We start from the raw sequence: 27,993 nt of genomic DNA on the forward strand, positions 1-27,993 counted from the left end.
TTCGAAGACATTTCACTGTGCAAGATAAAATGTCCTCTTTTTTAAATTAAAAAAACACTACCAATTTTATTCAACAACTAACACAAGAAGATGAGAACACAGCTTATAAATAGTCAAACATTTTTTTTTATTATATCAACCTGACTTCTAACTTCAATGCTAATGAAAATATATTCAGTTCGATATAACCATGCAATCTGATGACGGACGTAAATCGTTCTCCAGCCAAGTCGTCTGTGCATCCAGTCCACCAATCCCATAGGGTGATTAATGACTATGACGATCGCGATCAATTTTGGAACTACCAAATCACTTTCTGTGATGTTAAATTTCACCTTAACAACTGCGAAAAATTGCTTCCGAAATTATTGTTATACTTGTTATAAAAGAAGCTGCATTCATCATGGATTTGGATTTTTTAAAAATTTACAGGGACTCTTATAGATAAAAGTCTGTACATCTACATTAGTAGCATTAAAACTCGAGATATTTCACTACTATCCCAAGATGGACAAAAAAAATAATTCAATGTTGTTTTATTTAATTACAAAGGACTGGAAACAAAGATATAAGTACATCGCAATGAATCTTACTTCGTGACAAATTGACGATCGAATGATTACTATATTGTTTTTCTTTTTTACAACATATTGTACATTTTGGTGATTAAGTGATTCATTAGCAAAGGCATCCCGATGGGCACCTAATAAGCACCTCTGTTTGCTGATATTTACCTATACTCATAAAAAGCGAACTTTATCCAAACATTACTCCAACAAGCATCCCGATGGGTACCTAATAAGCACCTCTGCTTGCTGATATTTTTCCATACTTATAAAATTCGGACTTCATCCAAAACTTACTCAAACAAACGGAAATTAAGTTTCCACAGTTCTTATTTCATCTTACATTGAATATCTTCATTTCATTTACCAAAAAGGGATTGAAATTGAGTGCGCCACAGAAAAACAATGAAAATTTAATTTGCCTCTTATCTCTTATAATAGGTTCTCCTATTAAGTTTATATACGACAAACGCGACAACTTTGATTTCCCAATTGTTTACAGCTAGACTCTCCTACGTAGTAACATAACGGCTGTTCTTGAGTCTCTCAGCTCATAGCGGTTTACAAGAAACTGCAACTAATACTGCCGATTGTACAGATCAGGCATAGCGACTTAAGCAAAAACTACTAGGAGAAACTGGTAAGTCCAAAATATTTAAGCCCTGTTGGACATGACGAACAACCACTATCCGTAATTACGTAGAATAGTTTCTTCATGATTAACTGGACTTCAACGAGAAAAACATGGGTATGTCTTAAAAAGGTAGGGGCCATTCACCTTGTCCGAGCACCCGAGTTCGCCTCTATTTTTATTGGGTACATGATGTTCGTTGTGTGTGTGTGTGTGTGCTCGCACACGTACTTTTAAATTCTTGTTGCTTTTGTTTTTGTTTGATCCAGAAACACCGAAAAGAAAAGGAGTTGGGGACTTGTTGGTCTAAAAGGGGGGTTGCTATGATGACTTTATTTTTTTATTCTATATAATTAACCAAACTTTTCGACCGCAAGTCCTCCTCTTTTGGATCCACCTGTGGATAAACGGTTTGTACACTCAGTATAACATTTTTGTTCGACGGTTTTGTCTAGTTTGTTTGTTTGTTTGTTTTGTTTTGTTTTGTTTTGTTTTGTTTCTCATATTAAGGCATTCATGGTTGAAACATAACAGACTTGTTCGAAAAAAAATATCACGATGGACACACCATATCGATCGAAACGATTACTATGTATCGCAGAACTTTGAAAAAAAGATCGAACAGCACCTTTCTGTATGATAAAACTTTCACGAAATTATAAAGAAAACATTATCTCAAGGAAATGATTAAAACGAGGACATAGTATACTCTATCCCCAAAACAAAATGAAAAATATGATAAAAATATTTTGTGAACAAATGAGAACCATACACTATACAAGATAGCTAGTATCATCATTGATACGCCATATCGCCATTGGAATGTCGTATTTATATATAGCCCTGCCTATTTGCCATCAAACAGAGGAAAATCTCATTCTGAAAGGGTGATCATGTGATTATTGCAGGCAGTGCTTTATTACATTCGTTATCTTGTCTTTGAGGAGAAGAGGAACCGCGTGGGGGTAGTGTAGTGCTAATTGCTTGGGGGTTTTAACAAGTGTTTTCGAAACTTTTGAAGACTTTTCGTAGTGTCTCGTGTATAGAGTGTTCAAAGGACAGGAATGGCTACGGTGCAGGTCCAAAGGGCCCCTGGACAGGCATGGGGATTCAGACTTGCTGGAGGACGGGATTTTAATGTTCCTCTTCAAATCAAAAAGGTAGGTTTGTGTTTGTGTGGTTCATCATTTGGCCAAACACCTTTTATCAGCACGCAAGTGTTTTCTAAAGTTAATCAAAGGAATGAACAAGGAATATTTCAAGAGAGGAATGTCACAATTTGCACGTACATACGCTGTTTTGTTTTTTTTGTTTGTTTGTTTTTGTTTTGTTTTGTTTTGTCTTGTTTTGTTTTGTTTTTCTTTTTTTTTCTTTTTTTTTTGGGGGGGGGGGGAGGGGGTAACTTTTGCTAGATTGATCTAGTTACGACATTTAGCCGCAACAGAAGTGAATACAATAATTCATGACTGTTGGAATTTGTTTCAATTTTCAGTGATGAAATATACACGCTCTGAGACTTTGTTGATTAACATAACGCTTCTCCAAAGACGTCTAAAATCTTCAAAATAAAAACATGAAAAGAGCATCAAGCAGATAAAAATTCCATCACACCTCATTGAAAACCAACAGCAGATATCTTATCAGATATGACCAAGAATCAAGGAGTAATTTTTCATCATTTAATGTGAAATAACAGTTTTAATAGAACGTAAAATTGGAACTTAATTTATCACTACAAGAACCAGCTTCCGCCATGATAATTGTACACTGAGACCAAAGTAGTACGACGGGTAACCAAATCTGGTCTGGTTGCCCGTCTATTTTTATTCGCAAACGCGTCAGGTAAGATAAGAGAAAAGCAGAAGTTGTTCAAACAGACAATGTAATTAGTTTCACACGCCCGGCGTACGCCTTGTGTTTATATACAAATCATATATATCATTCCTTGATTGCATTCCTAATGATTATCATGATTTTTAGGGAAACTTAACTCTTACAAGGCAATTTGTAAGGCGGACTCTGAGGCGAAGACATTAATTTTATAATGGAAGCAAATTAATGAGTGTGAAAATAAAAAAAAGCAAACATGAGAGGGGCATTATAAACTTGCGTGGCTGGAGTAGTATTGTTAAATAGCTGGTACAATTCTGAGCATCCACTTGCTCTCTTTCTCTGTTCATCCACATTATAGTTCTACAATGATGAATTATAATCACAGTTGAGAATATCAAAACAACAAAAGTTAGTTTCTGCAGTGGAAATGGATAATGGTTACGTTTCGAATACCTTATTTTGCCAAACAACTATCATTTTGCGATGCTAGTAGTACTCATGTTGAAAACATGAAAACTTGTAAAACAAATCCTCTCTCGGGGACAAGTATGCGGTTTACATCGTTTCAAAATGCATTGAAACAGACGTTCAGAGACTATACATAATATGTCGGGTTTCGCTCAGTTTAGGTATGTTTAACTGTAAACCTGACTTACAGCGGAACGGAACTCTAAAAAAGATTGCTTGACATGATTTTCGTAGATAAAATATTAGATAAAAATCATATAAACTACAAGGTGTTAAAACCATTGTATTTTGGCTTATTTGCAATATTTGCTGGCACAATATCAACCACTTCAAAGAGAAACATTGGAAGGTGCATGACTTTACTTCTGCTCTTGTCATCTGCAGTTTGACGTGTGTTCAAATGCTATAACGACCAATTTCCTTAGTGATTATGTATCTATTTTAAAATCTTCAAAGGTAGAAGTTGAATGCAGTCTCTTTTTTTTTATCGCCAATGAGTGCAGAAACAATACATAAAGACGGTATGAAATCATTACGAAAAAATGCAAACACGTTTCCATTCTTAAGCCTTATCCGTTTTTTTTTTCTAGATTAGTGATTCTGCTTTGATGTATTGATTTGAGTCGATAAACGTTACACCCAACATCGCCAATGGTATATTATTCACAGGCGTGTTTAGGAAAATGATTGGTACGTTTCTTGAAGTCAAATTCCTTAATTGACTCCGGTATGGTATAAACCCCCTTCGTTTTCCAAATCCCACCTTTTGACCTGTCTATGTATTCACAGACTTTTTTGATGGTTTTACCGGATGACACATAACTATTTCTAGGTTTGGGGTTCCTAGAAAAAAGCAGGTTTGATGCAATTAGCCGAAAGTCAACAGGAGCGATGATTTGGCTAAGTTGGTCCGTGTATTATCTGACGTTCTATTCGTCCACAATTTGCCATGTATGTATAATAGGCAAAAAAAGAGAGAACAACTTTCCAACCCTCTTAATGCCTATTTTGTTGACATAAAGCTTTTTGTCTTTCCTACAGGTAGAACAAGGTAGCCCTGTTGCTGGAGTTCTTTCCCCTGGTGACAACATTATCGGTATTGGACATTCTGATGCTAGAAATATGACCCACATGCAGGCCAATCAAATGATCCGAGGGGCAGGAAATATGTTACAGCTGACAATTGTAAAGTAAGTGCAGCTATTGATCATAGGGGGCACTTAGAAGTTTGCTTTTCAGAAATGCTTACTTTCGACTCGCTCATAAAATAGGAAGTTTTGTATATCATATTCTATGAAGTAATGAAACCGTTTTTTTTTTAATTAAGTCAGTCCATGTTTGCCTAGGTCAAATTACATTTAATGTAGTTTTCCTCAAGATGTCAAAATTCGTCTGAATATAGCTAAAATATTGCTGCTCGGACGTTAAACCCCAACAAACAAATCAAGATGTCAAACGTCTTTCACTTTTAAACTGTCGAGTTCGTCAATAGAGTATATGATTATCATGGTCTAGCATTTGACAATAGTTTCTTTGTTCTTGGGTGGAATATGCAATCGTGAATGATGTAAAATGAAATTTATACAAATTTACGTAAACGCAAAACCCTTCTGTTATAGAAATCCTTTCTTTTGCTTATCAATCCGTCTTCTATTCAGTGCCAACTGAACGGTGCTCTCTTGAAATGTGTTTGTTCGTTTGAATTCACCAACTATTTCAGTATTTGTATCCCACACAGGGCCAGTTATTGAAAACATTTTGTTTGTAATAAAAATATACCTCGGGCATATATATACATATATATATTTATTTATGGTGTAATATTTGAACTGGAACCCTATCTAGACACCTGTTCACTATTTGCTCTGTATATCGTCGGATAGGAAAATTACTACTGATTGCTTTTAGGTAGCTTTTATAGTAGATAGTAGTTTTATCTACCAGTAGATATGTGGGGTGAAAGATGAAGAATTTCATCAGTGAAATCTACACTCAGTATACGATAAGATACGACATTGTGAACGTTTACTCTAAATGCAAAATTTGTTCTAAAAGCTATGGTCGGCTTAAGGTTATCTTATGCTTATTATGCGTTATATACTATTGGTTTAAAATATATGTATATTTAAGTCCCCATACATCCTCCCAAGTCAGGGTTTTGAGCCCACCTTCGCTCTTTGAGGGAGCGAGGATGGACTCAAAACCCTGACTTGAGAGGATGGTCCCCATAAAGATATCACAAGCTTTCAAGGTTTGTATCCAGTGCCACTTTCTGTTGTACAGATCATATGTTACAATTTATCCTGCTTTAATATTCCTCACTCAAAAAAGAGTGGCTCACACGGGCATTCCAGTATAAAAATGCGTGTGCTACTTGATTATATATGTACAAACTATCGACTCAGCTTAAACTTTTCGATAAAGGCTATGGAATTATACAAATGCCTTGACTTCTACAAATTACATATCAAATGAGTCTACTACCCGGCGATGCTTAAAATACATGTACATAACTGTTCCCTTTTTCTATACGTAATTTACGCGAACTTCGTGTGAACCAATTTAACATGAAAAACATCTGAATTCAGTAATTAAACATAAAATTCGCGAGAACACTTGATTTACATAAATTTCATGTGATTTTGTGTTATAAAATCGTTTGAAACTCTTGAAAATGTGTAGATATTTTTCTTATTTGAGAGATCAGAATTTTAGGCCAAAAAATATATATACATGTATGCTTAACGGTATAACTGAACAGCAAATGGACTCAATTACAGATTCATTCCATTCGCTTCAATGTCTCAAACCACACTATTTTTTGCACTGTAAGCAGTCTGTACAGCCCTAGCCAAAGCAACAGAAATATAAGAAAGTTATCATAAACTATGTAATTATGTTGTTTTGTTGTAATCATAACCATATGTCAGATACGATTACTGAGAATTCACATCTTATTAACATCGTCGTGTACGTTAACTAATTGCATGCTAGATATAGAAAAGTGGGTATTTTGGGCAACCAGGCTCATCTTTTTGTCATTGTATTTTTAGCACCAATCTAAGTTCAACTTCGACCATTGTTCTTAAACAAAACATAATAAATATTTGTATTTACGTAATAAAATGAAGTACGTACTACTTAATTATCAGTATTATACAATTATGAATCATGGGCTGAGTTTGAATGTATAAACAACCAGCAATAGTATTTTGGTAATACTTTTAGCTCGTTATTCTGGAAAACAAATATGACTAAGACACAGGAATTCTGTCGCATTGAAGTGCATGTAAATTAAGCAACATGCAAACGACCGATCGAAATAAATTAAGCCTGTTTTGGAAACAAGTGCAAGCTCGCCAGATGCATGATGGTTTTGTCGTATGCAAAAAGAACTCGGGCCAATTAGTAGCTTGATATATTGATATAATGTATGAAAAATCTGAATGACAAATTTAAGAAAAAATGCTACGTGTTTAAAATACCAAGTAAACTTAAAATACATTTGTTTAGAATTCGACTCAGTTGGTGCTCAAATTATATGTACGTGTTTCAGTTTCGTTTCCTTTTATTCACATTTTCATGACGTACTGGAATTAGCAATTTATGATGAAATACAATTGAAATGAGAAGTTTTACTCGAGAGGGTAGATGTCACGTCTTAAAAAATATATGGCCTTTTTTATATTTTTGTTTCTGATTTAGAGTTATCTCTCTTTGAACAGACTTCTATTTTTCAGAGGGCATGGTGACGTTAACAGCAGAATTTCTTCTATCAAACCAAAAGGCCCTGTCAAATTCTCACCTTGGAAGGCACAGTCAACGTAATGTCTACCACCATATTTAGAAACCACGTTTATCATTCAATCATTCCTTCTGGTGAAAGAAAGAGAAAAGGGAAAACAGGTTCAGTGAAAATCAAATACGGGGAAGCTGGGGAATAAATGACATTTCATTTTTGAAGTGTGTCTAGATATTAGTTAAAATATGTAAATGTTTCGTGTTATATGTATAGGACCACGACGCTACCATTTTTTGTTCGATAATGCATTCGCTTACGCAAGGGATTGAAAGGGTTTGGTGTGATGTTTTTTTTATTCATAAGCATTCGTTCAAACTCGATAGTACCGACCCACGGATTCGGCCAGATTTCCGAACAGGAATGCGCGTTAAGTACTTTAAAGGCGCCGCTAGATTTTTGTAATGGTACTTGAGTTTGAAAGATATTTCATATAATTTTACATACCAAGATAAACTCATAATCGTTTGTTAAATGCATAATTAATAATTATTTAATTGATCGCCGATTATTAAGGCCGAAAAGTGCAATAAGAGATGTGAATTTTGTGCATGTAATGTTTATTATTTATACAATTTTGTGAAATGATAGATGGTACATTTTATTTAACTGTTTTATATTGTATTACTGGAGAGTTTTTATGGCACATAACTTAATAAAATTGTTTTGGTTTTGTTTATTGCCTATGCAACTTAGTTCGAGTTATCTTTCTTTGTCAAGCTTATTTTGTCTGTCATACGACAGATAGTGAATGAACAGTAAAGGTATTGGAGTCGAATACTAACGATATTCCTATTCCAGTCTGAAAAGCACAAATTGCTATAACCTATTGACCCCTAATATATCGCTACACAAGACCCCGTGAATGAACTAGAGAAACTTGATTCAATTATCAAAATATGAGGAATCTACCATTGCATGGATTTGTTAGGTTTGGGAAAAATTACCAAGTTATGTTGAAATATCCTTGAAGAACAAAATGTATCAACATGTGGTTACTAGTCGTACACATTGACCTATACACGTCTTAGTCATGTATTCGGTTTCCATTCTCCCTTCCAAAATTGCTACCTGCATTGTTAATATCCATTATTTGTCGTGTTCCCCCCCATTGCAAAATCTCATTCCGACTATACTCTGTTGTATACATGCTACCGATACAAAATAAAACAAAGCTCCTCAAATCACTAGCATGTTTCTTACTAGACAGTACTTTAACGTATCCGATCATGTATACCTACCCGTTTCACTCCCCGGACTTTAAGCCCTCTTTAAACGCGAATATTGAATAGAAAGGTGAAGGAAAGATTTGATATAAAGATATTTCATTCAATTAAATAAATAAATGAAAAGGATTGGATAGCAGGCCTCAGGCCTATAAATATCCTGTCCTGTATACAAGGCATAATGTGAAGCAGTTACATAAATCATATCTAAATTATTTATGATTAATACATACAATCCTAATTGTGTTGATGTTTTATGTTTTAGGTGAAGGAAAGAAACATATTTTCGATTGTAAGAAGTAAGATTTGATAGTATTAATGTAACTCTTTTAATATTGAATCTTATTTGTGAATCTAGATCAAACTTGGATTGCGATATATTGAATAAGTGTGTTTACACTTTGACAGCTTTTATTTTCCGCTTTGAATTGTTACATTTTGGGAACAATTAACAAGAATAACATCTCTAATATAAGAATCACACAGAAACCAATGTCTTCATTCAGTATATTTAGAATTATGGAGTGAAGCCAAATTGTAAGGTTGTTTCATATCGCTCGAATGATAGGACGGCTGTGTTTCACCAATGGTCTTTCTGTAACAGAGTAGTTTGATTTCGATATTATACTCGCCTAAACAATTAACATAATGTCTATAATTTAAGATTTTTTTATTGCAAAATACATGAAAAATCTTATCTATCCATACGTTTGTATGTACAATTAAAGGAATGCGTTTGATTTTGGCTTACCCTAAGTGTATGGGGTACAAATCGGTGATACACCAAGAATACTGCACCGACTTATACATGCTTATCAAGCTTGCGAAATCTTCAGAAGTCACTTTGAGAGTGGTAAAGTATACCATACGCGCCAAAAAGCATTTATTTATATTGCACTCATGCTTAAACAGTCGAGTAAATAAATCATCCTTAGGGAACTACCATTTGATTTTTATAGGGAGGCTAAGATCAATTTTGATATAAAAAGGCAGGGTTGAAATTTTAAAGAAATAAAAAGCCAGGCTAGACCATAGGGAAAAATAAAAAGGCAGGTTTTATAATTGTCCAAATATTTTTTTAGTCATATTTGAAAAGAAAATTCGCCGCTTTGGGCCAGAGAAAAAAAGGCAGGACCTAAATTTTCTTTAAAGGCAGGACATAAAATTTCATCCTAGAACCCCCCTCCCCCAATAAAAAACAAATGATTACTCATTTATTCAACCAAATCGCTGGATTACAAATTTTGAGTGAAACCTCCACTGCTCTAGAGACCTTCTCCATTCTGGAATGGCTTGTTGACAATGATCCGGGAGGGTTCAGAATACTTTTGCAATACTCGAACGCGAATCCAAGGAAAGGCGTGCCCAAGGAGCCCCATAAAATGGAGAAAGCATTTTTGCATGAAATCTTGATTTTTCACAAATTCTTACCCCAAAGTTTTCTTGACTTTACTTAGCCCCCACCCCCCCCCCCCCCCACACACACACACGCCGTCCTGGATCCGCCCCTGATATTTAGCGGTTTCTAAAGTCTCATAATTCCCTGTTTTAGTCAAATGATAGTGTTTTATTCAGAAAATGTATCTTTGATTAAGGAAGTACTTTCCAATTTAGATACGCATTTCCATTCTTAATTGCAATAACACCATGAAAAATAAGGAATACGCTTATAAGTTTAAGAGGAGTTTATTTAAAAGTGACGACACCTAAACAATACCCTGTTGCTGAATTAAGACGTATTGAATTACGTTTGGAAACTCATTTAGAGCGAGATGCCGGTAATTTCCTAACCGGATTAAAACATAAAAGCACTTCACCTCGGAGCTTCTTTAATCGTCTGTTTTTTTTAACACGTAAAATCTTGGAACCAAAAGATGTTTTTAAAGAAATTGAATTAATTCCACATTTGATTAGCTCGTTTCTCTTGTTTTCACCCTGATATTAAACTCGGGGATGTCTCATTACCGCAAGGAAAGTTATAAAACAACATTCAAGCTGGGACAATCAAGTGAAAAGGACTTCCGATTTTGAAGCAATCACCTTTTTATCTTCCTTTAATGGAAGATTAGTCTTTTTGCAGGAGAGAGCTCGCCATACTAGTTTTGTTCGGATGTATGGGCGCGTAACTTTAAGACGTTGCTTTTATTATTGCTTTCTCCGATATCAGCGGCGGTAACATAGAAAATGAATTAGAATTGATTGAAGAAAAACAAAGCCGTGTCTATTTGATTGTATCGACTTGTATATCAAGAAGCAATTAAAAAGATATAGCGGCATTTTCCGGCGGCGCATCGGAAATCCGATGACGAGCAGCCGGAAGACGAGGATACCTAAGCCATTGTTTCGAACCAAATTACTCTACGCCTTATTAACATGTGTGTAAAATTAAGCATTAATCTTTAAATTATATATGGGTTATACTGTATGAAATTAATCCCCCTTATCAATCAACAATTGTACCAACAGACCCCCTACATTGATTAACTGTGCAAAAATTTTATTTTACGTTCAAGACGTAGGGTGACATTTTATTAGCATCAAAATTTTAAAGTTAGATTGTTTAAGATTCAAAAGTCCCTCGGAAAGAGCTGCATGTTGCAACGGTGACAGTATCGTCCGGTATGCCGCGTGTGTTTAATGAAATGAGAAAGGTCAGCGAAAAACTGTGGTGTTTCATGCGGTGGAAAAGTGAGCTGACGCTTTATTCTTCATTTGGTTTCCGTTTTGCTCAATTTGATTATTTTTGGCGTTAATACTGGTGCAAGATTTAAGGATCGAGATTTTATTAATTGAAATACAATAAAAAGATGACAATTCCATCAACAATAGACGTAGGAAACACAAAATAAATACAGTCACATAAATAAAAAAAAAAAAAAAACTAGTGATACATGTACTTTAACTGAGCTGGAGTATCACCCATGCCTGTATTACAATAAACATAACAGTCTTCAAAATGTATACACATAAAATAATAGAAGTTATATGCTTTTATTATATAGATAGCAGTGATTTACCGAATGTTCCCAGTGTATTTTTTTTTTCGATAATTCACACTGTATAATAACTTTGGCAATTTCACTCTCGCGCTTTCGCCCGCCAAAACGTGACCGCGCGAATATCAACGCGTTCGCAAAATTTTAAATCTATGTTCAAAATAACAATGAATAATGCAGGAAATCTATATAATAAATAGGATAATTGGTTATCGTGAATAACCGAAATATATGATCACTCGTGTCAAGAACGCATTAAGATTTAACTCGTGCGCGGAGTTATATTCCACATAGTCGTGAAATCTAGGCGTTCTTCGGCACTCGTAATCATATTTTGGTTATTTATTCTTTCCAATTAATTATTCTATTAGTATTTTGAGTAAGATTTGAAAAAATAAAATTTCCCTAATAAAATTAAGTTTGTTTCAATTTACACTAAATTAAACTCATCTCGAATACTATTATAAACATAGAGTGTATGATTTCTTTGCCTACCTTTTGTAGGCAAGTTTTTGAAATAGCTTGGTACATCCTTTTTGTCTAAATCAAGCTTTTAAAGCGATTAAAACTCAAAATACTTAAATTTATTGTAAGTTCATTGTTTTCAATTCCTGGGATTCCACACTTAGCTACACGTATCCTACATGTTGCTACTTTTTTTTCTTTCCAAAGGATTATAAAATTATATTTTAATTTATAAGCAGCCGAATTAATATAACGACTCTTGCTAAGTGCGCACGTTTTCGTTCTAAAGTATGATTAAAATCTACTTTCTCAATTAACATTTAACCTTTGTTTTATACCATCCCAACCTACTATGATGGATTCATCTCCGGAAACCAATGACGTTACGCGCGATGTTGCGTTCTTTGCAAGAACTACTGGTTTTCTTGAAAATTGTGCCGTAGCTATATATGTACACACAATACTATCAGTTCAATAATTGAATGCACTATTAAACTACAATACTATACAGAAAAAAAAACGAGCAATTCAAAGGGAAAAATACACATGTGAGCCTCTGTCGCCTTCTCGGACACTTTCGAGTTTTTAATAATGGTTGGATTAAAAATAATAAAATAATGCAGAAACCAGCACATAACTGATATAGCTTCGACAGAACACGGTATCAAACCTAAATATCCAAATACTATAAAACTTATGGTCTTTTTACTTACCCTTCAAATATAACTACCAAATTTGATTGAACATTTGCATGTACAATTTTAACTAACAAATTCTCTGAAAACAAATACTTAACCAGGAAAGTGCATATATAACCCTTAATTTGCCTATGGTTAGTTTAACAACTGAAAGGAGGCAAACTGTTATAAATTTAACTACTTAAAAATTTACTCTAAAAATTAAACATTTTTTTCTTAATTTATGTGGCACTTCAAGTTCGTGTTTGACTAGTATGAAACATCAAAATATAGTTTTAATACCAACAGCAGTGCTTGATAAAATGATAAATTAGCCAAATCACATTTCCAGGAATGAAACTCGTGGGAAACCCAGAAAAAGTCAGATTCCCACACTTGCAAAAAATGAAAAATGAATATTGTTTTCGAAAAATGAAATATTTTATCTGATGAAAAAGATATCACAAAACAAGATACCCAACATTGTACCCGAGAATTGTAAACATGCATTTAAATTGAATCTAATTTTCTCATTTAAATCAAAAACAAATAAAATCTAAACCATGAAAATGGGTTTTTATAAATACAACAAAATTTATGAATTTTGAAATAAGAGGTTGTATAGAAAACCACAAAAGCCTAAAATTTCCCTCCTATTGAAAAATAATGTAAAAATTAATTACTGCATCTTGTATAATATAACAATTAATTTTGTCCATTAACCTGAAATGACGCACGTACCCTTTCATGAATGGTTGTATTTAACTGTAATTTTCGGGTTGGAGTTTGTGGATAATAAAAACAAATTTTACGGGCAATTGTTTTTAAGTGGCTTAGAAATCAGATTTCATAGATGCTTAGAATTAGTATGTTCATCTTTATTGAGCTTTCAATCTAGGTTAGGATAAGCAATATTTCACAAACGTATCGGGTTTTACCGCTCACCTTGAATTTCAAAGTAGAATGGCACGAGTTGTTCTTTCTGTTCGGTGCCATTAGCAGCAGACGATAAATAAGAAGCACGCTCTATGACACGTGCTTGGTTCTGCAACTGGTACCTGATACCTGTCATTTGTGTGAGAAAGTTTGAAACGGTTGTAAATGATACCATTTTGGGTCAAAATAGGAAATGTTTGAATATTAGTGAAAGTTATTAAAATGGGTTTGCCGAATATTAATTTTAAATGAACGCTTTCATACATGCACATGGATATGACTATCGAATTACAAAATTACAACAACTAAATAAAACAACAATGAATAAAAGCACAAAATATAGCACCGGTGTGCAAAATTGCTGTATTCTAATCATTTGAAATTTCCAAATTTTACAGTTGCGTATTAGTGTTAATTACGAAATACATCCACCTATGCATATTTTATTCACATATTTAGAGATCTTAAGTTGAATAAAGTAAATCGTATCACAGATGTGACTTCGTGCAAGTTTGCTCGACTTGTGTAAAATGATCAGGAATTGCTCTGAACGGGAACTTGTTTTTATTTTTGCAGGTCGCTTGGATAAAACTGACCATTTTCTTACCCAAGTCGTCGGATTAAAGAGGTGTATTCCAACTATCAATAATTTGAACTCCGCGTTAACCTTGAAATTGGATTTCTAGTGAATCAGGCCTAAGAGTTTTCTGCAATAAAATATGCAGAAAAACAAGAACACGGAGAAGATGGTTTTTTTTTAGAACCAATTGTTTTTCTTAGTATCAATTCAATAGGTAGAATTTTGTATTAAAGTCATTTTGGCGGATGGTTGGAGACCTTGTATTGTCTTGGAAATTTTTCAGAAAGATAAATAAACTTGCTTAAGTTTATTGGGTTATCTTTCATCTGTCTAAATTCGAAAATAAATGAAAGAGATAACGTTTGTTTATTTTTTCCGACGCTTTCAGACATGGTATGATGTATGCAGTGACCAGTTAGTTTGGTACAAGTTTCTATAAGAAGCGGACAAAATGGGGAAAAACTAAAACAGTCATATCAAAAACCCACCGATCTGATAATATGCTTTCACTCAAGGAAGTCTTCTCTGTATGGAAGACAACTATTTGCAAAGTGTATGTTTTGAAAATAGAGGTTTTGACATAAATATATTCCCTTGAAATGCTCATTTGAAATTTTAACTTAATGCTCTCTCCTTTAAACAATATGATATAGAAAATCTTTATTGCTTGATTCTGGTAGTACATCTAGACAAATTACACTGTTAAAGTGGTGGGTTATTTCATACCATAATTCACCCCACTGCCTGATTCATACAGAGACTAACATGCTATCTATCTAGAATTAGATTAATTTGAAATACTGCATTTTCAGTATTACAAATGTAGAGTAATTTGAATTTTAACTCAATATTTTTCAGAACTTAATTTTTTAATACAGACTATTTTTTTAGAAAGACAGTATAAAGATTTTAAAAGTAGAATCTGTATGAACATCACACACTCCAAGATTTTTGGAATATAAATTATGAAAGACAGTACAGACAACCCCAGAGAGAACTAGAAGTATGTGTCTGCTGAGCTTCTGTTTATCTTTTTATAAAAGAATCTCATGCTTTTGGTCAACTATGCAACATTAGGTTAGAAATATGTAAACTACTACTAGTATATTAATAGCAATGTATTTTATAGATGCAAATAGTGTTGTATCAAAATATGTCCACAGTCTGCATGTATTATTTTCCTAGTGAATATCCTGATTGTTTCTGAAATTTCCTTCAGATTGCTAGATCATCTTTATCAACAGTATTGTATCATCTTTCTGAATTTAAATTAAAGGTCATCACCAGTATATTCAAATAAATCAAATTTCAATGTGGGAATTATCTGCCCCTACATTGTACAAATTAAATTTCTATGTATATATATTGTATCTATAATCTGGCAGCCCAAAAGCACAATAAACTTAAAATCAATACTTTTGTTTTACATCATATGAATAAGCAATTCAAAAACAATTAAGAAACAGAGGAATGTCTGTCATATGCTGACTTCACTGTCTATATTTTTACATGGACCCCACTTCAAAAGTCAATAACTTTTGAATGACTATTCACTTTTTTTTAGTAATCCTGCAATCTTAAATTCAAAGGGCAATCTTACAGAAAACAAATCCTTTCAGTCAGTATGTCTTAAAAATATGTCGAAGTTAAAAGTTCAAATCCGCAAATCTTATTATAGTAATTTCTGGTATTGATCAGTAGCCAAGCAAGGCTGATAAAAGGAATTCAGAAAAAAATCCTGGTGATTATCATTGTGAGTTTGTCATTTTATATATGAACAAGATATCTCATTAGTCCATAATTTCAACTTGAGAGTAAGTTTCAGGAGAACAAAATTGTATTTTTAATAACATCTTTTATGTCATATATATACATACAATTTAATTACTGGTATCATGTAAAAGCTGGTTATGAAAATACATTAAATGTGAATGATTAAGAAACCTGTCTAAACCAGACACTTTTAAAAGTCTTTTCATATCAGTTTAAGGAGGTAGACCTAGGGTAAGGGACACATCTCTTACAAATCATTGGAATGTTTGTATTCAGGATTTTACATAAATCTCATGTAAGCATCAAAGTAACTAGGACTGATTTCATTCTGTTTCAAAGGAAAACTTGATAGGCTTTGGTGAAATTGAATATGATACAAACATATCACTGATTTCAAAAGTTACGTTCCTTAACCTAGGTCTACTTCCTTAAATGTATTTCGAGTCTTGGTAAACCAAACACCTCTCTAAATCCATCACCTGTCTAAACCAAACACCCAGGTAAATTAAACACCTGTCTAAACCAAACACCAAGGTAAACCAAACACCTGTCTAAACTGAACAAATTTTAAAGTCAAAAAGGGGTTTAATTTAGACAGGTTTTACTGTATATCATTCTGTTCATTACAAGTTTAGAAAAATCCATCCAAAGAGATTTCAGACAAACCAACCAATTGACAAACAAAATGGCTACCACCTCATAACAGCATAATTCAAATTTTTAATAAGTACTCACTTATAGTGGTCTTCAGGAATAAGTTAAGATTTTAGATATTAGAAAGAAAGAACTTTTCTCAAATCCTATTGGGAACCAGATCTGTGAGCACACTCACAAAAAGGTAACAATCTACAACCATTGAATCCTTTTACTGGATTATCTCCCCTCACATACATATAACAATAACCATCTTCTTTTATACACATCTACATTTAATACCTAAACTTCATTAAAAGTTTCATCAAAACCTATAGGTAAAGAGTTACGCTTAAAAATTACATGGATGGACAGTAAGGACAAGGTACATTCACAAACATTTGCAGGGATGAAAAGCAATGGCCAACACTTAAGAATATATTTAAAATTTAAAATTAAAAACAATTTATTAATGATTTATCACTATCATCTTTGTTTGATTTTTTTTGGAGGTGGTTGAGGAATTTTCTGTCCACTGAGTCTGATTTGTTTTTTCTCCATATAATCTTTCATATTCTGGTCTATCTTGACTTTAACTAGTCCTTGGTACATACTTGGAATATCTGTCGAATCTGAAATTATAGTCAAGAGTCATCACTGTTCATTCAAAATCAAATTGAACATTTCATCGTAAATATTTAATTGCAAGGTTTTATAATATTCTGCTTTGTAACCTACATGATACTGACCAATAAACCTTACTGAACAACGCCTTAAACATCTAAATTCTTATGCAAATTCATTGTATTACTGTAACATCAGATTTCATTGAATAACATCATATATTTCACAATATATTTTTGAATATCAATTCCAAGGTTGACCCCAACTTTTTTTTATGCAAGGTCAGATGTCTTTTTTTATTTTTGAAAATTGCATTAGGATGCAGATAATTATATTGTATTAAAATTTTTTCTGGTCAGTTTTGATTTGATGGTCTCAATTATGAATGTACTGGCCCTCATGACTGAGTAAACTAAATTTGTAACTGTCAAATTTTTGTGACTAAATCCTTCAAATCAAATATAGTAAAACCTGTCTTATCCAAACCCTGATAGATCCAAAAACTTGTCAAACCCAGACCCTTTCTAACTTTCTGTATATCAGTGTAAATGTATTTTGAACCTTAGTAAACTGAACACCTGTCTTTTTAAGTCCTTACGGAGGTAGACATAGGGTAATGGACACTCTTAGAAACATAGGAACGTTTGTATTCAGCATTTTACATCAATCTCATGTAAGCATCAAAATAACTTGGACTGATTTCATTCTGTTTCAATTGAAAGCTTGATCGGCTTTAGTGATATTAATATGTTACAAACGTATCACTGATTGTCCCTTACCCAAGGTCTACCTCCTTAAGAGGTTTAGTTTACATAAGTTTCACTGTACACACCTATATGTTGTATACAATGATGTGTCCTTCGAAAGAATGAAGAGACTGATGGATTGACTATTGCATAATATCAAATATTCTTAAAAAAAGTCAAATAAAATATCCTTATTAGCTTACAGATTGCAACCTACATCTTCACCTTGACGTATGTTGCATCAGACAGAAATGAATTTATACTAAATTGTTTACAGTGCAAGAAATGCAATCTTCACAACAGATAAATATATTACAAAGACTATGTTTCACTTATTCCACTTTTGGACATGTCTCTTTACATCAATTTCTGAAGTAGACACTGCCATTAACTCTATCAATAAAATGGTTACTATTGAAAAGATTTTCAGGCATTAAAAAGACAAAAGAAAAAACTAAAATTTGGGTTTCATTTTTAATTTTGTGTGTGTTTTCTCAAGCTCTATATATCAAGGTTTGCTATGTCTGTCTTCATTATTTGTTTTGTGTTTGTCTTTTAAATGACCAGACTTGAATATATCTTTTACAGTGGATGCACTGGAACATTCGTTATGTAAACAAGCACCTTGATATTTGACCTGAAATTTTTTACTCTATAAAGTACCTTTGAAAAAATCCCAATCTTTGCTGATCTTCTCTAATTCTGTTGATAAAGGATTATTGCCATCTTCATTACTTTTTGAACACTGAAATGATATAAAGTTATCAAATTCACTGTTATAAATAACCATTAAGACATAAGATATACCAACCAATATTGAACTTGGCTTTTATTATTGCTTACTTATGGCTTGTTTCATCTTTACTTTCACTTTTCTTTTAAGTTGCTGGATTCTATAAGAGCAACTATTTTGATGTACTTGTGTACAATGTAGTTTCGGGGCCAGCAGCAGCCTGCCCTGTTGAGTGCTGATTTTCTTGTCTTTGATTGACGAATTGACTCTCTTCGTCTGGGTGGGGTTGTTGTGGCTTTGTTGAGGAATTGACTCTCTTCGTCTGGGTGGGGTTGTTGTGGCTTTGTTGAGGAATTGACTCTCTTCGTCTGGGTGGGGTTGTTGTGGCTTTGTTGAGGAATTGACTCTCTTCGTCTGGGTGGGGTTGTTGTGGCTTTGATTGAGGAATTGACTCTCTTCGTCTGGGTGGGGTTGTTGTGGCTTTGTTGAGGAATTGACTCTCTTCGTCTGGGTGGGGTTGTTGTGGCTTTGGTTGAGGAATTGACTCTCTTCGTCTGGGTGGGGTTGTTGTGGCTTTGTTGAGGAATTGACTCTCTTCGTCTGGGTGGGGTTGTTGTGGCTTTGGTTGAGGAATTGACTCTCTTCGTCTGGGTGGGGTTGTTGTGGCTTTGTTGAGGAATTGACTCTCTTCGTCTGGGTGGGGTTGTTGTGGCTTTGGTTGAGGAATTGACTCTCTTCGTCTGGGTGGGGTTGTTGTGGCTTTGTTGAGGAATTGACTCTCTTCGTCTGGGTGGGGTTGTTGTGGCTTTGATTGAGGAATTGACTCTCTTCGTCTGGGTGGGGTTGTTGTGGCTTTGTTGAGGAATTGACTCTCTTCGTCTGGGTGGGGTTGTTGTGGCTTTGATTGAGGAATTGACTCTCTTCGTCTGGGTGGGGTTGTTGTGGCTTTGTTGAGGAATTGACTCTCTTCGTCTGGGTGGGGTTGTTGTGGCTTTGTTGAGGAATTGACTCTCTTCGTCTGGGTGGGGTTGTTGTGGCTTTGGTTGAGGAATTGACTCTCTTCGTCTGGGTGGGGTTGTTGTGGCTTTGTTGAGGAATTGACTCTCTTCGTCTGGGTGGGGTTGTTGTGGCTTTGTTGAGGAATTGACTCTCTTCGTCTGGGTGGGGTTGTTGTGGCTTTGTTGAGGAATTGACTCTCTTCGTCTGGGTGGGGTTGTTGTGGCTTTGGTTGAGGAATTGACTCTCTTCGTCTGGGTGGGGTTGTTGTGGCTTTGTTGAGGAATTGACTCTCTTCGTCTGGGTGGGGTTGTTGTGGCTTTGATTGAGGAATTGACTCTCTTCGTCTGGGTGGGGTTGTTGTGGCTTTGTTGAGGAATTGACTCTCTTCGTCTGGGTGGGGTTGTTGTGGCTTTGATTGAGGAATTGACTCTCTTCGTCTGGGTGGGGTTGTTGTGGCTTTGTTGAGGAATTGACTCTCTTCGTCTGGGTGGGGTTGTTGTGGCTTTGTTGAGGAATTGACTCTCTTCATCTGGGTGGGGTTGTTGTGGCTTTGACATGTTTGCCATATTGATTCTCTTTATAATTCAAACTTATTGCAGTACAATAAACATCTGCCCTATATAACATCAAACATATATGAGAGTCCCCACTTTTTATCGGTGTTTAATGTCCAATAATAAAAATGTGGAGATGAACTAAATGAAGACACAACTTTAAAATTACAAACACCCCTTAACACGTTGGAAGCATAAACATACAATGTCTGGATGAACAGACTGACAGATGAATAGATAAAAGCTGGACCAACATCAGTATGCATACACCACACTACAAAGTGTTAAAAGTTAAAAGTCAGGCATATAAAAATAAGTTAATGTCTTACTAAAACTTAACATTAAAAGTAAATATATTCCTTTAAGAACCTCTACAAGTGTTACAGTAGAAACATAAAATTTCAAAAATACTGCTTTAACAAAGATAAATATTAAAACTATGGTGCAAGCTAGAAATAATATCAGCCATTCTGATCCAAAAATAAATCTCAAGTAGAATAAAATATAACCTTCACAATGGCTTTATGTTTCATTGACAATGGGGTAAAAGCTGTGCACATTTTAACAGTCAGATACTGAAAATGGGAAAATGGGTATTAATTCAAAGATTTAATTTACACTTAACTTTAGTCTCAAAAAGGGGGTGAATACCAGGCAAATGTGTCCTGTATTTGTTTTTTGACATATATGAGATATAACTGTTTTAAGTTCAAAAAGATTTCAATGAGAATATTTCCTTTAGTCTCAAACAGGAAGGCTGCATATCTGGCACATGTGTCCTGCATTTGACCTTGGACAAGTATGTGGTATACCTGCTTTTAGTTCAGACAGGTTTTAATGTGTATATTAATTTAACTTACCTTAATGGTACCATTCTCTTCTCTTATATCACACACAACAAGTGCCTCATCTTCTACTGGTTGTAAAATGAACAGTTTCTGATCATTGCTACAGCAGATATCCCACGGTTCCTTGCTGACCTTGACTACATCACAGAGGTCACAACTTTGATGATTTTCTGTGAAGTTAAGTTTGTAAGCATGGACTTGACTAGAACTGAAATGGAGAATTTAAGTTTCCATCACACAGAAATTAAGTTTTAGTAACTAAGACCTACTGACCTAAAAAGACAAGTTTTTCTACGAATATAAGATCCCATCTGTGCAAGTTGCACTCAAATTTGTCCAGGCAAAAACTCGGCAACAACAATACAAGTATATCAGAATCGTCAACAGAGGTGAATACAGAAATTGGAGAAAAGGTGGGCACACTGACTGACCAACTGACCAAAATGGGGTCACTCCTTGTTAGGTTTCAGTCAATTTCTTTCTGAAAAACGGGAGAGCATGCTGAGCCTAGATCTGCCCTTGGTCCATAATAGTGTAATATATTTTATATACAAGCACTGATTTAAAAACATAAGCAGAAAATTCGATGAAAGAACATCCTTCGGTAGCATGCTCATAAATTCACACACCTCCATAATGGATGCTCAGTCCCTTAAAAGTATCCTCCCAAATGAAATTCCACACATATCAATCAAATACAACCTCATATGGTTACCATCAATTCACCAAAGATTGAAGGAAACCCAACAAAAAAGGAACTATCCAGCCAACAACATAGTGATGACAGACAGACAGACAGACAATGAAACATTATGCTGTAACTGTACCCTCTGTAACTTTGTTGAGTGGGATATATACTAAGTTTAGATCATTTATGATTTGTCATTAAACATCATCATATCATAAGATAGTTCCCATGGTAACTTACTTGTAAAAGCAAACACAAAGTGACTGTGTTTCCACTTCGTAAGTACATTTCTTCACAGGGAAACTTTTTTCGTTAGTACCATTTTCAGATTCTGTACTGCTAGTGCCTTTCAATTTTTGGTTAGCTTCTTTACAGTCCACTCCACACAATGCAAGTCCATCAAGATTCCAAAGTATGATTTTACCATCCTGTTGGGAAAAAATAAAAATTCTGCACTGTATGATTTAACCATCCTCAGAAAATACTTCATTATAAAGTTTGATTTTGGTCTCCATTGGGCAAATTCAAGAGATTTTGAAAATATCATTCCTACTCCAACAGTACTAAGTGGTTGGTTGGCAAGTTACTTCCTAATTTGGTAACATATCCTATGGAGGAACAGAATTTCTACCTCTTATCTTGTTGTAGTATCCAAAGTCCCTCTCTAAAAAATCATGGTCAATCCAGATTAGCTACTGTGAAAGTACTTTAATTCGTGGAAACCAATTTTCATGGTTTCCATGGTAACATAATTGTAAAAGCCAACACAAAATGACTGTGTTTTCACTTCATACTTCCATTTCTTCACAGGGAAACTTTTTCATGGTTTGGGGTTTTTCAGTATACATATCTATGGAAATCTCCTTTTCGTTGGGAATCAAATTTCCTAGCTCGGTCTTCCAATGAAAACCAGAAAATTGGTACCCCACGAACAATAATACATTCATAGTATTTGTTTAAATCTGAGTTCCATAGGTCTTGGGTGGAAAGATGGTAAGTGTTTCTATGCTTTTTCAAGACTTGAATTCAATATTTAAATATTTATTTCTTTAAGGTTGGTAGGCAATTCAGAGGAAAAATAAAATTCCTTCAAGAATGATAAAAAAAAAAAAAATAAAAAAACAAGAAGTGAGCAAAACATTGAAAAATAAAAACTGCACTGTATCCTTTTATAGAGAAGTAACAAAGACAAAATGGTTTTATTGAATTATAGCAGTTTTAATTTTCATCATGGCCCCTAAAAAATGCCCACTACCTGAAATAAATATTCATGGTCTTTTTCACGGTTTTTCCAATCAATCTAACCTCCTGCAGCTTTTTTTAATTCCAGGTAAATCATCAAAGCATATTCTAATCTTTGTTGAAAATAGTCATGACGTGTATTATGTTTGTATTATAGAAGTTGATTAGTGAGAAAAAAAAAACTGCAATGAATTTTTTTTCTGAAATACAGTACTGAAAACCAACAGAACTAACCAGAATAAGAAGTTGCACGGATCATCGTGCAAGGTTTACTGATACTCGTACAGGAAGTTGATATTGGAAGCACCCAAAAATAACTTACAACACTCCATCTATATTAAGCCACACATTGGGAGCTGAGATTTTTGTGATGAAAATTTTCTCTATCAATCAATACCATGAAAAATGGCAGTCCCAAGAAATGGGAAGTTGATATCGTATAGCACCCAAAATCACTTTTAATGTATGCCCCATCTATATAAAGCCACACATCAAATTTGAAATCAATCCATCAATTGGGAGCTGAGATAATTAATCCCAAGTTCCGATGGATTTAATGATGGACAGACAACTTGTCTGAAGGTGATTCCAATTTACCACCCAATCGTTCAGTTGAGGTATAATATGCTGAAGAAAAGAAAGATCCCATTTAATCACATTCCAGTTAATGGCATATTACTGTTGATTGCAAAGAAACTCCAAACAATTCCCTGTCTTATTCATATAAATAGTCCTACTAACTTGTAAAACAAAAGACCAAAAATAAGAAAATTTCTTTTCACAGCAAAACATGTTCAAAATATTGGTAAAACAAGAAGATATTTATGAGTGAAACCCTGCAGTTTTGCACAATGTTTGTTTAAGGTTAACTTATTCTAACAGGCATTTCATTCCCCATTAAATATCACCACACTAAAGTACAGTTAGACATAAAAATCATTAGAAATTTTCTCTTAAAATGGAAATTTTTTTTATTGCATAATTCTCATCAATTTCTTAAGTGTTTTTTTTTATAAATTGGCTCCACAATGAACAAGAACTCACTGTATCAGGGATGGATTAAGAACCTTAGAAAAGGAAGGGGCCAACAGGTTTCCACAGAAAAAAAAGGGGGTGCTAGGACATGATTTACTATTTTTTGTTACTTTTGCTCATAAAAATGACAAATTTTCCAATAAAAAGGAGGGGTGCCAACCACCTGCACCCCCTGGATCTGCCACTGCTATATAAATTTTATGACCCAACTATCCAATAGTCAATGTATATCATTTCTTCAAAAAACAATAACAGGAGGTGCACATCTTTAATATGTGAAGTTTTAAGGATATTGGTTTAATACTTCCTGAGTTATAGATGGACACCCTAAGCATGACAGAAGAACAGAGTCTAGAGGCTACTAGACCCACTTTCACTTTTGGTGATGAGGGTAATAAAAATTATTGCTTTAAAACAAAATCATAGTACACCAACACTTGAAATCATCTAAGATCTTTTTAAATATTTACAAACTATTTACGACAGCTGCTAATTGTCAATATACTCTTGTAGGTGTATCAGATACTATCAGAAAAATTAATCAAAAGATACAAAAAAAATTTTTTAGATAATTTACATCCCACTATTGATAAATTTTCAAATTTTAATGAAATATGATTCAAAATGAATAATTGATAATTAAAGTATATTACATTAGCGTATTCTATAGAAATAGAACTATAGAATCTGTCACATCTGTTTCAGAACATGAGGAAAAGACTATCGAATTTATCCAAATTATATCGTATTTTTGATATTTTGATAAATTTTTTTCAACTCCTTTTACATTTCTGCAGCACTGTGCAATTAATTAAAGCATCCCATTATGGAGCCATTTTGTAGCCCTATCTGAGTTACTTTTCATACAGCCTGACCCTAGTGTCTAAAATTACCTATACATTTTCTTGTTTTTGTGCTATAGCTCATTTTTATGACCAGTCAAACTGTTACAATGATAATTAACTCAAAACTGCATTTTTACATTTACTTGTGAAATTTAAAAAAAAAAAATGGGTCTCCTATAATAGAACAATACAACTGAAAAGAAGCGAGATACAGGTGTTACAGGGTTGATGTCGTACGATTCATTAATTACTGATAGTTTAATTGTATTTCTTTTTCAAATAACTATTGTTAAAGTACCGTACTTTAATTCTTAGGATGCATTAAACAGTTAGAATCAGCCACACTATTTCGTACAGAAAACTGACTCGTACAAGTTTTGTAAAAGGACCTTGTCAAATTCCCTCCAGGGTTCTGACCAAAAGTAGGACCAATTTAAAAAAATGTCCAAAATTTTCATTAGAATCTGTAGAGAAATATCCATATCGTTCCCAAAAAAGCAAATTTGTAAAAAATCAGACAGAGGAAAAGTACAAAACTTTGCGACAAAAAATGTTGAAAATGCTTTTGGATATTTTTGCTCTTAATTGAACATTTTGAGTTTGGAATTTCTGAAGAAGTCTTATTACAACCAGTAAGATGTAAGGTTTTGCATTCAGTGATTGAAGTAAAGCTCGTCTTCTGAGATTGTTGGTAAGGTGCTTTTCAGTGAAAATGTAACATTTTAATTTCAATCAAAATAATGAAGGCAGTTTATTTTGAAATGAAAATGACCAACTTAGAAACACACAAATTGGATAAAAACATTATTTAACTCTGCCAAACAGGAAGTTAGAAAATACGGATAAGAATTCCATCATAATTGAGTCAGTGTACATGTTCTACTTTTGGCACATTCTGCATTATGGCAATTTTTATTTCTAAGATGCTATAGGCTTCCTGTCCTGCTGATGTCCTGTTCTTTGGTCATAATATTACACATTTTAGAGAACAGATAGATATGATTTATCTGTCCTCGAACCACCTGACGTTGCACTGATACAATATAAAAGTTAGCAAATATAAAGTTTTTTTGTTGACTTGATGGTGGTCACTGGTGAAACATATTTACTTATATTTATGTTGTCTTTTTATTCAAAATTGTGTTCAGTTGTGAATGTTTAATATTTAGGTTTTTTATAACTGCATTGTTACCTGTCACATGAGGGTCCAGATTTAGTCCAATAAAAATATTCTATTCTTTTATCATATTCTAATATTCTATAATTATTATGTAGATAGCAGTGATTCACTGAGTATAAAAAAAAATTTGATATTTCACACTGTGAAATAAATTCAGTAATTTCACTCTCGCACTGTCTCCTGCCAAAACTTTATAACACCAATATCAATCCACTGTTCACAAAATATAAAATTCATATTGAAAATAGCAATGAATAATGGAGGAAATCTATCTAATAAATAGGATAATCAATTGATTATCGTGAATAACCAAAATAAGATCACTCGTATCAAGAAAGCGTACAGATTTCACTCATGAGCGGAACAAGTTCCACACACTCGTTAAATCTAGGCGTTCTTCTGCCCTCATGATCAAATTTTGGTTATGCCAGAGCTTGCCTAACTACACAGACTTTTTGTATCCACCAGACTTCTTACAAGTAGGCTTCTGGAACAGGGTTATGTTGCTACAAGATTGAAGTCATCATTACAGAAGTTTAATAGTCGTCATCATGAACTCGTGGATCGTTACCGTGTCACCACTTGCACCATGAATACCAATTTGTTCAACATGTCATACAGTTTCCTCTTTCGTCTACCCCCAACATGACTTTTTAAGAGCAACTTGGCGGGTGTTTCTATAAAAGCAGAGGATACTTACTCTACCAGTACACCTGGTCCATGCTCCCAGTTTTTAGTGGAGTCCGAGTTGCTCATTTACTTTTGTTACTTTGTATGTATTACTTTGGTTACTTTATTTTCTTTGTTGTGTTTGTCTGTTTTCCATGTCTGGTCTTTGTCTCTGGATAACATACTTTTGATATCAGCTAGAACCTTGGTACCATTGATTACCCTTCCAATTAATTATCCTATTAATATTCAATATTCCGTAGAGCAGAAAACCAAAGTGAAACCTGTCTAAACCAAACATTTTGTTCAAATTTTGACAGGTCTTTGGTTTACACAGGTAAAAAATGTATTGGACTTGTCTGGTTAACACAAATTCTGATAGATTTACAACTCAGCAGTCTTCTTCATAAAAGTTCATACATGTAAAATTAGTTGCAAGTAACAACTAATTTTACACTTACCGGTATTAACTTTTGGGAAAATGACTGCTGATATGTTTCTATGTATCTGAGAAAGTAAATTTTAGAACTTAGATAACCAATGCAACATAGTGCAGAACAAACCATCACAGATGGTGCAAATATTTATCAACCAATTACAAAATCCACTGATGACTAAAATATTAACAAAATCAAACAACATCAGTTTGATTAAAAGTTCTAAAGACACAGCTTGAAGCCATGTACATCCTCTTGAACAAAATATACTTTAAAAAATCTTTGTGTTTACATGGCAACACATGTAGATTTCAAGACTTAGTACACAATAGCACGGTTGATGATGCTGATAATGCCATATTTTAACACAATAATTAGAGGCCACCTGTTGCATGGAAGCCATTTTATTTTTGACATTTTTGGCCCTGATTGTGGTATTTGTATACACCTAATTGTATACTAGAAGTAGACATTATTTATGAATACAAAGCATTCTTATGTAAATTCTATCTATTCAGCTAGACCAAATAACTGATTAAAGAGGAGATGGTTTATAATAAGCCAATATGGAGCTATCAAGTCACTGTCGTGGGTGTTTGAGACAATATAAAATTTATTGACAAATTGGTGACAGCATGATTTAAGCAAGTCTTTTTCCTAAGAATCAGAAATTTGGTTAAATTTCAAGTGTCAGTTTATAGTTTTTATAATGACATATTATGAGATATGAATTATGCCATAGCATTTTATAGTTCTGTTTATTAGATAATTTGGGCCTATTATTGAATCACTTAACTCTGTCCTATATCA

General features: G+C 33.8%; 2 protein-coding genes across 2 annotated transcripts in view; one reads left to right on the forward strand and one right to left on the reverse strand.

Annotated features, from left to right (window-relative positions):
* Positions 1-2,138: 2,138 nt before the first annotated feature.
* On the forward strand, positions 2,139-7,992 carry LOC148610073 (PDZ and LIM domain protein 1-like). The gene is made up of 3 exons (XM_088542095.1): positions 2,139-2,357; positions 4,540-4,688; positions 7,239-7,992. Exons 1-3 carry the CDS (start codon positions 2,262-2,264, stop codon positions 7,324-7,326), a joined length of 333 nt encoding a protein of 110 aa, XP_088398221.1. The 5' UTR covers positions 2,139-2,261; the 3' UTR covers positions 7,327-7,992.
* Positions 7,993-17,031: 9,039 nt separating this feature from the next.
* The window catches only part of LOC148610074 (tRNA (guanine-N(7)-)-methyltransferase non-catalytic subunit wdr4-like), a 71,623-nt gene continuing 60,661 nt past the window's right edge, over positions 17,032-27,993 (reverse strand). The window contains exons 7-10 of the mRNA XM_088542099.1: positions 22,016-22,203; positions 21,100-21,295; positions 18,617-18,698; positions 17,032-17,215 (exon numbers count right to left, since the gene is read on the reverse strand). Coding sequence (XP_088398225.1) covers positions 17,070-17,215; positions 18,617-18,698; positions 21,100-21,295; positions 22,016-22,203 — 612 coding nt within the window. The 3' untranslated portion in view covers positions 17,032-17,069. The remainder of the gene's footprint in view (positions 17,216-18,616; positions 18,699-21,099; positions 21,296-22,015; positions 22,204-27,993) is intronic.

Source organism: Perna viridis, chromosome 8 (assembly GCF_037379345.1).
Source record: "Perna viridis isolate PV_CMFRI_1.1 ecotype Kerala chromosome 8, ASM3737934v1, whole genome shotgun sequence".
Classification (NCBI taxonomy): Eukaryota; Metazoa; Mollusca; class Bivalvia; order Mytilida; family Mytilidae; genus Perna; species Perna viridis.

Bases quoted from the DNA above. Each gene is read 5' to 3' on its own strand.
- LOC148610073 (XM_088542095.1), top strand. From the start codon at position 2,262: ATGGCTACGGTGCAGGTCCAAAGGGCCCCTGGACAGGCATGGGGATTC. The intron at 2,358-4,539 runs GTAGGTTTGTGT...TCTTTCCTACAG, and splicing joins TTCCTCTTCAAATCAAAAAG to GTAGAACAAGGTAGCCCTGT. The intron at 4,689-7,238 runs GTAAGTGCAGCT...TCTATTTTTCAG, and splicing joins TTACAGCTGACAATTGTAAA to AGGGCATGGTGACGTTAACA.